General features: G+C 33.8%; 1 protein-coding gene across 1 annotated transcript; it reads right to left on the reverse strand.

Annotated features, from left to right (window-relative positions):
- Nucleotides 1-289: 289 nt before the first annotated feature.
- On the reverse strand, nt 290-12,964 carry LOC128876386 (high mobility group protein DSP1-like). The gene is made up of 5 exons (XM_054122708.1): nt 11,839-12,964; nt 6,214-6,441; nt 2,665-2,828; nt 2,341-2,515; nt 290-2,189 (listed from the first exon to the last, which is right to left on the reverse strand). Exons 1-5 carry the CDS (start codon nt 12,418-12,420, stop codon nt 2,079-2,081), a joined length of 1,260 nt encoding a protein of 419 aa, XP_053978683.1. The 5' UTR covers nt 12,421-12,964; the 3' UTR covers nt 290-2,078.
- Nucleotides 12,965-13,304: the final 340 nt, after the last annotated feature.

The raw sequence follows: 13,304 nt of genomic DNA on the forward strand, positions 1-13,304 counted from the left end.
ACATGAAACAAGTTAACACATTACTTCCAATTTTGAATTAATTGCTAATTCATGTGCGATTAGCACCAGTACAAATGTGTAAGATGCAGAAGTTATCCTCCATACTATAAGAAAGCATTGTGTAAAATGATACTTCATGTCATAAACAAATGCACATCGTATATACTTACTTTTATATTAATATCATAAGTGTTAGTACTCTAAGTCTAGTACTGCTTTGTGAATTCAATAGTCTGAGCATGTAAATGCTTAAAAACAGGTTTGGAGCAGTACCAGAAACATATTCACATATTTTTTGAAAAGTTTATTTATCCTAAGAGATATACAAAACAAACATTTCTTTTATAACTGTTATAATTCCTCTATAATAATACAGAAAATTCTGTCGTAATTTTCAATATCTGTTTTTATTATTTATCTCCATCAAATGGATACCTTCGTATCAGTACAATTCATTTTAACCAGCTATGTTAAAATTATGCACATCTGCAAATCAGTATTAAAATATTACAATTTCATATTTTACAGTATTCGTCCTCTAGCTCCCTCTAAAACAGGTTTTTGCTTATATAATCATACAATTATCCGTTACATGACAATGTGCAGGGGAGATGAAAAGCTTTATGTCAAAAAGTAGTGGTTACCTGCTGAGCCAAATCAAGGTGCAAGTCAGTCTGACCGTAACAAAGCCTCTTGTATATTCGTTTTGCATACCAATCTTGGCCACGAAATTCACATCTGCATTACCTAGCCTGTTTTTTTGGTATGCTTCTTACACAGTTGGCTCTAATCTCAATGATTAAGATCTGTACATACTAGGATCTAGGAATGTTAATATTACAAGAAACCACAATAATTTATTATAATACAGCCTGCTGTACACCAGATGACTCGAGGCAGTACAAGACACGTCCTATCTTACTTTCTTAAACAATGAACGGAATCACATGATTCTGAAAGGATTTAACGTATTTCCTTTATTGGAAAATGAATATGAGAGGGAGGATGGCGATGGTAAGGGCAGGGACTACTTGAATCAGCTAAAACTCAAAGTACAATTCTAGTTTGGTCTGTCTTTGACGACTGTCTATTGATTTCGATAAGAACAAAAATTCATTATTTTATATAATTATAAAAAATTGAGATTATAATAATTCTTAAGACAACATAAAAGTAAAATTTGTATCAGTTATTTCATGAAACAAATCGAATGGTTTCGATCCTTAGCTTTCTAATGAATAAAAATTATTCACTTTATATATGGTTATAGGACTTCGAAATACCACTGCTCCATGGCTGGGTTTTATCGTCCCAATTTTTGATTTAGAAAAGTTGTGAATTAGATATTTGTTTAGATTCCAATTACTTATAAGCTATAAGGCTCAATCTCCTGGTTTAGAATACATTGTTAGTGGAAACTATCACATGTTGACGCAGATGTAGAATCGAAGTTGCATTAAAATATACTTATCCTAATACTTACAACTATACGACACGTACTTAAATCAATTACATTCATACAAAGCAGCCCCATGCCCCACCTGCGACAGATTTGATTTAAAGAAATGTTCTGTACAAAGATATACAATAAGTCTTCTTACAACTGGCAACGAATGAACTGAACTGATAAATATCAAACTATATCGAGTGATACCGCCCAACTATGGAGCCGCCGTATCCTGTTTCACGATTTTTAACTATGTTAGCTTTCAACATAGTCTGGAGACAATGTCAACAATGATTGAGCCCCTGCGCCTTCCACCTGATAGAAAGTGGGCACCATATCTTTCCATTCTGCTATCCTACTCCATTTTACATGATACTATCAATATGTTAAAATACAAATGTCACTCATTCGATCTTCTCTCGCATCTCTCTCATACATACAATTTTAAAATAATTATTATAATCGCGGTAATTTAATTATTATTGTAAATAATCGGGGACTGGTGATTAGTTATTTGTTTTCCTAGTGGTGTAAGTACGCTCACGCTAAGGTCAATGGTACGTACAGTAGGTGAGGTATGCTTTCAGGATCAAGGACACGGGGTGATAGATGAAATTTTGTCGTGTATCCGCTATTCGTCATCTTCTTTATACTCTTCTTCACTGTCACTTTTTATGGTATTCACTGGATTTGCTACTACAGGTGCACCATCCTTCATTTTCTTTTTGTACGCAGTCATTTCCTACATAATACATAGATAATACAATACCATATAAGAACTTTTAATACAATTAATTTCATATCAATTTGATATTCGACAATTTATAACAGTACAACTTTGAAAATAAGGAGATAGAAAATAATAAAATATAGAAAGTAATATCTATACATACCCTTTCATATCGAGCTTTATCTTGTTCTGCCATAGCCTCATATTTCGATTTGGTTTCAGGATCTGCATCTGACCATTTCTTACCAAGTTCCTTGGCAATATCTCCTACACCAAATTCGGGATTTAGCATTTTTACCTTTCCGCGTTCATCATTACAAAACCAGAAGAAGGCAGATCTAAAGAATGAAATAAAGTAAAATGTTTAGAAATTATTTCTTACGAATTGAAAGAAACATATCAATATTTAAAACTAATCAAACATTATTTCATGATATTACGTTTTATTGTATTATTAAAGATATTTAATTTTATTATGTCTACTTACAAAGATCGTTTGGGAGCATTATGATCTTTGATGTGTTTACGTTTTTTGCCTCTGCCTTTACTTTCGCCTTTCGGTGGTGTATAGTTTTGCATTTCCGCGTCGTATCTTTTCTTATCTTTTTCTGCCATTTCATGGAAACGTTTCTTTTCTTTATCTGACATAGTCTATAATCATAAAATATGTAACACTAAAGTTAGTTACAATGTGTTAACATTTTATCATTTAATGAATATGGATGCAAAATATAATCAAGATACAGTTACTCGTAAACATTGTAAGATATATGCAAAATATTAATGAAGTTTATTTATTATACTAATTTTTTCCTTTTCTTGACCCATTATTATTATTCTAATGACGCAGAGATACGCAATTTTATCGATCAAACAGTTTTACATGTTTACATTTTTTAAATATGACGGTTATTTTTAAGTTAATTTTGTAATTTTTACCATTTCAATATTAATATTTTTACCATTTTTGTCGAGTGAGACAAACTGCTTACCGAATTGATTATCGTCGGATATCAAGGATTGGAAATGTAGTAGTGGATTTCTAGTAAACGAAGAGCGGGATTGGTTTTCATATACCGTGAGTCAAGGAGACCGAGGAGGGTGAGCTTTAGGTTTGGGTGGATTGGTCGATAAAGACAGGGCTGAAGCGGTATAGATGCTGTCTAAAAATTGTTTAAAAAATTCATGTTACTCTCTGTCACGCTGAAAAACGTGAAATATTTTCGATAAACGAAATACGTAATATTTAGTAGAAATTTTCAATGTTACTGCAAAGAAAACGACAATGTCGTATGATTGGAGTAAGAATATCAATATACAGAACAAAGTAAGAAATGTAAATTAATATTTCCATTTCCTTTTGTAGACCGTTTGTATATCTTCATTTGTTATTACAAGAAATAATCGTTTTTACATTTCAAATACAACGAGTTAAGTGAGTCTAATTACTTCCCGTATAACTTAGCCTTATTGTCTCTTTGAATAATTAAAATGAAAAAAGATAATGATAGACTAAGCAGGCATATCCAAAGCATATGTAATGTTTGTTAGTTATCACGTTGTTTTGCAGGTTTTTTTGTACATGCATTCTAAATGTATAAGTAATATAATAATTACTTAACGATATACAAGAAGATACTAGAAGTAATTTATTAACAAATTCTAAAATGTTTCTTTCGAGAATTGTAGTCACATATGTTTCAGTACGAGACATTCACGAAATGTCGCCCTAAAACTTTGCAGTTGCTAAGACATTTTACCACGATAATCGGAAGGTCAGCGCCTTTAATCCTTCTAAAGACCATGTGGCCTGTAGTCCATAAGAAAAGTGCGCAGAAAGTATCTCCCTTTCCGAGGGGTGGGATAGCCAGATGTTAGAGTGGCACCTGTTCATAATGACGTCCTTTCACATTTTCAAGTTCTTCCGCAGAAAAAATATGTCTGAATTTCTTCATTCGTCTTAAAGTTCATAATATACACGCGTTTATACAAATGTCCCTTTTATTACATCAACAGAAAATTCACTCGAATACGAACCGTTCTGAAAATTTCAATAGTCTTCTTTCATGAATTTAAACGAACATAAATGTAATAAAGTAAAATATTCATTGTAAAAACATCATTCAATTGGACGTATTCGATTCCTCGAAAAATGTCGTTTAATAAAATTGTGATGGAAATGATTCAACAAAGTTATGTGTAGACTGCGGATGTTTATGAGAATATGAGGAAATCTATGAGAATGCACACAAATACAAAAATATATAAAATACCAACAATAATATACATGTTATACCGTTTAGAAAATAAACCATACTTTCACTTAAGTCTTACTTTGGCTAACTGAGCATAAGATACGATATTCAATTCCAACAAAAGTAAGCACCACCTAAATATTATATATTAAATATATGTAGAATGTTATGAATGTTGTGAATGTATAAGCAGTTAAACTTTTGCTGCGCCCTAACGACAAAAGAATCACATGAACGTTCAGAAACGTTTCCTTTCGAATAACTAACTAATTTTGTTTCCAACAAAGTTAAGCGAGAATATCCGTTAAGTTTAGAATTCCAAGTAGTGTTATCGTTTTCTTTCTGTTAGATGTTTTCCATGCGGTGATCCCAATGTCAAGCCGACTCATTCAATCATAAATATTATTATTTACCTGTAAAAGAAAGACACTGATAACAGTATTTGCAACTCTAAACTTGACAATCATTCTCGGCAGACTGATCCGCAGACAAAATTAATTATACCTCAGAAAAAAGTATTTTTTAACGTCTGCTTTTTAATCTTTACTTCTCGTGCTAACAAAGTCATTTCTATTTAATTATTTGATACCTTCACCAATACAAATAAAAGTGATTTTACTTGAAACAGTTATTATAGGAATACAAAGAATCCAGTCATTTGCAAAGGATGTACGTGTAATTGGCATGGCTTTAACCTTCGACGGCTTGCTCATTATATGTAAGGGACAAATTCTATAGAACGATTTCTTGTTGTAAACCGGTCCCGACTCTAATCCCACTCGTGACAGGATTATAGATAGTCAGTGCAGGTATACGATAACTGTTAATCCTAAATATTCTTGATCTCCCTACATTGAACTAGTTTCATGACTTGAATTAAGTAAAACTCATGTAATCGAAGATCAAACGTGATTTAGATATTGATGATATAATGTATATTGCCTCTACGTTTTCGAGCTATTTACATTCATGAATTCGATACATCAGATTCACTCCTCGAGTATGACATATCAACTGTCGTTATTTCGTTCTTATTATTTTTATATTTATTTTTATTTCTATTTTAATATTTCGTAAACGTTATTAATGTTATGTAGTGAACAACGTCAGAAACCATTATGATTTCCTGAAATACGTTTAACGAACTAATTTCGGGGAAAATTTATTTAAAAGAGTGAACGACGATGTTCCATTAGAAAAATGGTAATTTACTCGTGGCTAACCTTTGAAATTCAATGTTGCGTATGTTGTTGAAGAAGGTCATACTACATCCTCGGAGCTTTCACTAAATTTTCTTTATCATGTGGTTTTGTATATCATCGAAGTCGTATGATACCGAATCATGAATATGTTTCAATATTTAAATAATGTTCCTTTTAAAACAACTTTCAATAAATATACATTTCACAAATGAGGAAACAAACGTAATATCAGATGTAAGTAAATAAAATTGCTCTCTGCTTGGTTCAATCGAATACCTACTATTCTATAAATTGTCAACAGATATTTTTAGTTCTCGCTTCAAAGAAGATAATAAATATTCAAGAAGAACGAGTATTCGTTCTTTTAAAATATTGTTCTCAAAGAAACAGAAAAATAATACTATTTGATGATCTGAAACCTGCACTTATGTTACTAAAATTATTAAGAATTGTTGTCGAATATGAACACCTTTTTAAAAATCTAAGCATCTTCAGAGAATCTTTTTGTCACATTAAAAATAAAATATTTTGCTTTCGTTAATCACGTTTGAATATTTGTTGAAAACATAATTCGCTTACCTTCCACCTCATTGCACACTTTTTGGAGAATTCTCGAAAAACAATTTTCTCCTCTGGATGTTTCTTTTTGTGTTCCTGGCGACATGTTTGCACAAAGAATGCGTATGCGGTCATCCGTCCTCTTGGCTTCGAATCTTTTCCCCTCGGCATATTGTCTCGCTGTTGCAAGCTCTGAGCGTTATTTTGCTGAAGATTATTTTGTTGCTGCGTTAGCTGTTGTAACTGGTGCTGTAATTAAAAAAAAAAATTAAGAAAATTACTACTCGATGTGTCTACAATTATTAGATATTCATTAATATCAGCTTTGAAAGGATATTCCCTCCCAAAAAATACCCGTCCATGTCCATTGTAACTGAAGAATTTAAATTGTTCATAATAATATCATTGGCACCGGAAAACTAAAAATGTTCTCTTTGGTTTGGAGTTAGAAAATTTTAGTGATTTCGTTTCGGCGTATATACGTAATTCTCTTTCATTTCAAATTCTGGCAATGTTTACTCCAAACTGAAGTTTCCCGAGTGCTTGATGAATATATTAAATTGCCTGAGTGAATTCGACCTATTTAAATAACTTTGATAACTCGATTGTACGAATCCAACTATTTGATATTTGGATTAGATAAAAAAATTAATAGAATTAGTAGACTAATAAAATTCAATCTGCAATTTATATTAATTTCATATATTACTACCATATCACGTGCGATATATTGGTAACGCATTCTCTATTTTTATTATAAATATTCTCAGAAATAAAAGTTTACATGTCTAACGAACTTCCCATTTTACATGCAAGACGTTGCTTTGTGGACTAAAATACTATTAGCGCATGAAAGCAATGCGTGCAAGTATTTTATAATACTGTATATATGTTATAATGCTGTTTATCATTTATGAACTTATCTATATGAATTATTCATTCGAATCTAATAGTTTTTAGTTAGTAATATGTGTATACTGCATACATATGCCTAATGCTGAATAGTGTTTGTGAAGTCAATGTTCTGGTGAGACTTGAGTAAACAAAAACGTATAAACAAGAAAAATAACATATAAACCTTCTGAAAATAGTGTTTGACAAATTCAAACAATTTTTACATCAAGTACGATATAAAATATGAAAGTAATTTTATCTAAATACTTTAATTAAAGTATTTTACACTCTATGTATATTAGTTGTATGTTACGGACATTTTATATAAAGAATATATCCATTTGGAGAATAGAATGAAATTTTTAGTAGTTCATGACATATTGTAGATCCATTCTGAAAAAATAACAATTCAGGTTAAATACATCAACAATGGGTACGTGAAATTCAGTATGGAAATATATATCATTGGTTTAAAATATATTATCGATAAGAGTTTTATCGATTTAAAAAAATAACCTTAACGTTTCTCCTTCACTTGAATGCCGAACTGAAATATGTATCATACTCATTATTGTTTCAGAATCAATTGAAATGATCTGATTGCTCTCAGCATTAGAGTGTAAGAGGAAACATGTAGGTATGTACGTATCGAGAAATAGTTGCAACGCATGGCTAACTTCTATAAATGTTTACTACATTTGTTTTGTATTTGAAATGCACAGTAATGTTCATATCGACCTTGTTTAAAACAACGACAAAAAGTAATGACAAAACGATATCGACGAGTTTATAAAATATTGAAATAATTTACTAAAAACTCATTGAAATGTAAATAATATGACAGTACTTTTACATCCGTGATAGTTGTAACGGTAAACAGTTAACACGTGTAACATATTTGTTCTTAGAACAAGTTAGGATTTTTTAGTATTTATAGTTTCTAACTAATTCCTCCCTTCGATCATCTTGTCTCAATATTTGTGATGAATACATCATCATTAATAATTATAAAATTGAAATAAACCCTCTCCCACAATGCCTGTAACAATATTTGGTTAGCATTATAGCCTTCGGAAAAATTCACATTTATATATTTATGAAACTTCTACGTGTACGAAGATGTTGTATAAGATTGTTCATTTATAATTCCTAATTATAATACTTTGTTTTACGTCAACGATACTATAGTGACTATAAAATTATAATGAATTCTCCACGTATTCATTATTCAATTGATAACATATACATACGTTAAATGATTCTAGAAAATTCAAATGAAAGATTAATTCGTTTTGGAATATGCTTGCCATGAATAATAATAAAATTTTAAGTTCCTCCTTATTACGCCGAAGTATAACTTCTTTCATCTTGAAATATATCTGAACCGTTCCCAGATTATAAGCACTAAATTAAAATAAATGATAACTTATCAGAAAACTGAAGTAATCGCCAAAAGTACAAACAAAAACACCAGCGATACAACTCGAAAAAGAACAGAAGATACAATAGCCTCCCTTTGAACGTTCAATTAAAATGAAATTTATCACTCTTGCTACATAATAGGAACACTTCTGGGAAAGATGAGTCACATAATACATATTGTGAAGATAAATTCGAAGCAACGAACCTAGATTATTTTTAAAATCGAATAGCAAACGTCCATATTTTTGTACGACGAATACCTCATCTTCTTTTACCAAATTTCTAACAATCAACAAATTTCGTTCTTCTCACATATGTAAAAGAATGTACAACTAGCCCCTCCATTTACCTCTATCACCGTAATCTTAAATTTTCGGACCACTTTCCGACTTTCTCTCCGGACCTGATAGACACAGACTTCGATCCGAACTTTCATTCGAGTCCCGGTTTTAATATTGCTCCAAATACATTTTCAATATTCCGTATAATCGTGTATTCTTTAATAATGAATAACATCAAGTTCCAAAGTTTCCTTCCTTTAAATATAAAAATAAGAATTTTTATTAAAAATAAGAATGTTTATATTTAAAAATGTTAGTCAATATTGTCGATATTAGAGAAAAATCAGAAGCACGATAAATGTACATTCTAATACATGGAACATAGTATACAAAAAAGTATGGTAGGGTAATATTATAGCGATTCTTCTGCTTCAATCTTTTCTCTCGGATCACGCTGTATATCGTAATACAACAGTAACTTTGTTGACATTTTCGTAGGAATTTCAATTTGTCACAGGACTGTGTTTGGAAGACAAGAATGTTTATATAGGCAACTGTTATTCCTGCAAAAAGTGTTACGGCTCGAAGCAGTCAAAGTCTAGTTAGCAGAATCTGTATACGTACGCGATGTAAGCAGGATCGTCTGTTTTCAATTCCTAGGTCTTAAATAATTCATGTACTGATAATTATGTTTCCCATTAAGAGGTACAGAATAAAGAGACTTAACATTAAATTGTATTACTTAGTGCACGAGGTTCTCTCTAATTAGAGTAGAACGTAATCGTGGAACACTGAAAATCGTTAAACATGCGATAGAAATGTAAATTATTAAATTATTCGAATTAAACTTTCAGATCGAGTAAGTAGTTAAACGAATGTTGAATGTGAGGGCAAAATGCAAAAAAATATGTAAAAGAAAGTGACTACTCGACTAGTGAAATAATCTAAATTTTTATTACGATTTATGCATTGAATTTACTTTATAGAAAAGCGAACCGAAGTTAAGTATCGAAAGATAAAGAATAAATCGGAAATTAAATATTTCATTAAGCAGATATTTCATATTTTTCTGCGAGTTTGAAAATAATTTTCTACAAATTTTTTAAATATGTCTATCGATGAAAATGTAGATTAGAAAAACTTAAGAAAAATAATTTTCCTGTTTCGGAACCTCTGAAAAACACGTAGGCATACAGATACAAATTTCCATAAAGTGAATTTTCAGGCTTTCAGAATATCTGAAAAATAGAATCCTTCATTCGCCTCTAAACAGGGGAAAAAAGTTTGCCTCTTTTCATAGCACACAGGGCGACTATTGATCGGAATTTTTGTATCTAATTATGAACGACTAAACCACACAACCGTAAAACGTATATACCCATCACAATGTCCGAAAAACAGAATTTCCTTTTAAAAACTAATTACCATGCTCTCAGACATTTCATAAAAATAGTATTTTCCTTCACTTTAAAACGAAGACAGAGTTCCCTTCTTTTTACAGCAAAAGTACGGTTAATCGAAATTCCAATATCTCATCATAAATTAAAACATAGAAGGGAAAAAAGAATATACACTTGTTTCCTTTCAAACAGGAAGAAGTTGTGCGAATTTTCCTTTCTTTATGATAGAGAGCTTTTCATTTATCGAAATTCTTATCTCTAATTTTGAGTGGTTCAGAATAAATCTAGCAAAATTGAAAAACGACTTTCAAATTCCTTACAAGCTGCAAGACATAAAATTCTTTGTTCGTTATGAAAGAGAAATAAAGTTCTCTTAATTTTTATGAAAATTGTGTAAGAATGGTTCGTGTCTAAATGATGTCGATTAGAGTAATCGAAAAAAGGAAGGGAACCAGGCCCGGCGCGGCAAGAGCCACCGTACGAACGTACATACGAAGAAGGCTGCACGAAACCCGGAATCAATAGCGGACAACGGTCGGTGGGGCAAGAGACGCGAGTCAGGATGAAACGCAGACGGTAGTGCGAAAGCAGGCACGATAGAATCGGTTATTAAGATTTTCTAAATACAACGAAACCGATAACATTTAATTAGTCTGGCTGTCGAGAATTATATGTACTAAACGTGGAATAACGATGAAAGAATTTTTTGTTATAAAAGGGGTAGCTCATCATTGCCAGTCGACGAAAAATTAATATTCAAGAATTGAAATTCGTGCAAAATATGAAGTAGTACATATTGAACGTATCATTTTTACACGTTTTATAATATATATTGCAAATAGTAGCAGTCCTCCCTGTAAGAACTATTTCCTTCAAAAATATTCAGGAAAATTATCATTTACTACAATGGAGTGAGAATCTAATGACTTTTGAAGTCACTGAATAACCGCATCAAGTAAAATACGTAAAGCAATCAAAATCTTTTACGGCAGAACAAAATAAAAGTAAGAATTAAACGAGTATTCTTATGGAAATGTTATACATATCTGATAAGACATTGACAATCTGTCGCGTGTTGTCGTAATTACTGTTACTGCGGTCGTAGTTATTCATTTCGATATTAAAGATTCAGCGAGATACTGATGCTTGCTCGGATAGTTCGAGACCCATTAATGATCTTCAAAATAAAAATATCGTAAAAGCTAGATATTTGGTTGAGCTTATTAATATACATATCATCGAAGATGCTACAAAAAATAAAATGCTAGAAAACCATGAGTTGCGTGTTTCGAACCGATACCAAAGAAATGGAAAGGCCTCCGAATCTATCTACGAAAAAAAAAAGAAAAAACGAAAAAGTGAACAGTAATTGTAAACCGCAACTGCGTTGCGAATTAGAACTTGAAAAATGAACAGTTAAAAAGCATTGCGAGATCGAATGATACGAAACATTATGACCGGACCAGGTTTTTCTTTCAGGTGCATGGAAGAATCCCGCGCAACTAAAAGTAAGCAAAAAAATTGTATGTATACGTATAGGACATAAAAAAAGAAACAAGAAAAAAAATAATAATAATAAAAGTGACAAGCAAGCAACGACAAGAAAAGAGGAAGCATATAAAAGGGGGTCGATCGTGGTCGCAACATACCGGGGACATAACGGGGGGCGTGGACGTTTGTGTGGTAATGGGCGAGAGGTGCTGCTGCTGTTGTTGGCCCTGCAATTGCTGATGCAGGTTGTTCTGTCCGGCGTCCATAACTCCACCTGTGTACCACCACTGTACGCCAGGCGGTGGTGCAGAAGGTGTACCTGGTACACCTCCGCCTGATCCGGGCCCCGTTCCTAATCTATAATCATAGCCTCCCCTCATGCAGGAGCCAACCGGCGAAGACGTGGAGACGGGATTCGACTGTGTGCCCGTAGTGGCTGGGTTCTGAAAGCTGGAGGCCATCTTGTAGGAGAAAAGCTGCTGGGTAGCAGCAGCTGCAGCTGTACTCCTAACGATATCCTGATGATGCTGTTGTTGCTGCGCTTGTTGTTGCGATAGCTGTTGTTGTTGCTGCTGTTGATTCATCAGGTGCTGATGTAGATTTTGTTGTTGTTGCTGTTGTTGTTCGGCCGAAACGGTGTTTAAACCCGGAGGCCACCAGGCGGTACCACCGGAGCCATCCTCGCGACTTCCTGGGCTCGGTGTACCCCAGCCACCGGCTACGCGGTGGTGTTCCGACATATCGTACACGCGGACGGTCTGTCTGTCACTTCAGCCTCGTTTACCGAACCGTCCCTCCGACAACGAAAAGAACAAGGACGTACGAAGAATTTACACGCTCACGCACTCATCCACACACATACACTCCTCTGTCTCCCTCATACATGAACGTATAATATATATACACACACACACATACATACGTACATACGCACGCACGCACACACACCACTCTCTCTCTCTCTCTCTCTCTCCCTCTCACACACACAGCGCGCGCGCGTACGCACGCACGCACTACCTCGCTCACTTGCTCTCACGAGAAGATGTACACAAGTGTTCACATGTACCCTCACATTCGTACGAAGTCTTGTTCGTAGCCGTCGTGTACGCGACACGCACCGCACGCGCTACCGTGCTCTCTCACTGTCGTCACACCACGTTTCTCTTGTCCAGCCGGCGCACTACACGATCACTACCAGTACTCCTCGTTGCACGAGCTGCTTCATACACGCTTTTTCCACGTTGTATAGGAGAAGGTCCTCGTGAATACGTACGTTATACTTGGGATGCGGTCTACTCGACGCTACGCTCAACCGTTCGTTAGCTCCGTGAGTAGGTACGGCGGGTAGAGGAGGAAGGCGGGCGGGTGGGTAGGGGAGGACGCTCTCTCTCCCCTTCTAGCTCTTTCTTTTTCCCTCTGTCTCCCCACCATCGACAGATACAGTGCGTTTCTCTGTCTCTCTTCTTCCCTCCCCTAAGTACTCATGGAGCCTTTCATTCGAGAAACACAGCGTTTCTTCTCGGTGGTACCGATAAAAGTATTTGGCATAAGATTTTCTATCCTCATTCATGCATACGCGTCACTGTCGTTTCGTTTTACGCAGATATATCGTCGTTCTTCTCCT

This window comes from Hylaeus volcanicus, chromosome 5, assembly GCF_026283585.1.
Source record: "Hylaeus volcanicus isolate JK05 chromosome 5, UHH_iyHylVolc1.0_haploid, whole genome shotgun sequence".
Taxonomy (NCBI): domain Eukaryota; kingdom Metazoa; phylum Arthropoda; class Insecta; order Hymenoptera; family Colletidae; genus Hylaeus; species Hylaeus volcanicus.

Bases quoted from the DNA above. Each gene is read 5' to 3' on its own strand.
- LOC128876386 (XM_054122708.1), bottom strand. From the start codon at position 12,420: ATGTCGGAACACCACCGCGTAGCCGGTGGCTGGGGTACACCGAGCCCA. The intron at 6,442-11,838 runs GTATGTTGCGAC...TTTTAATTACAG, and splicing joins CGCCCCCCGTTATGTCCCCG to CACCAGTTACAACAGCTAAC. The intron at 2,516-2,664 runs GTAAGTAGACAT...TTCATTCTTTAG, and splicing joins AATGCTCCCAAACGATCTTT to ATCTGCCTTCTTCTGGTTTT.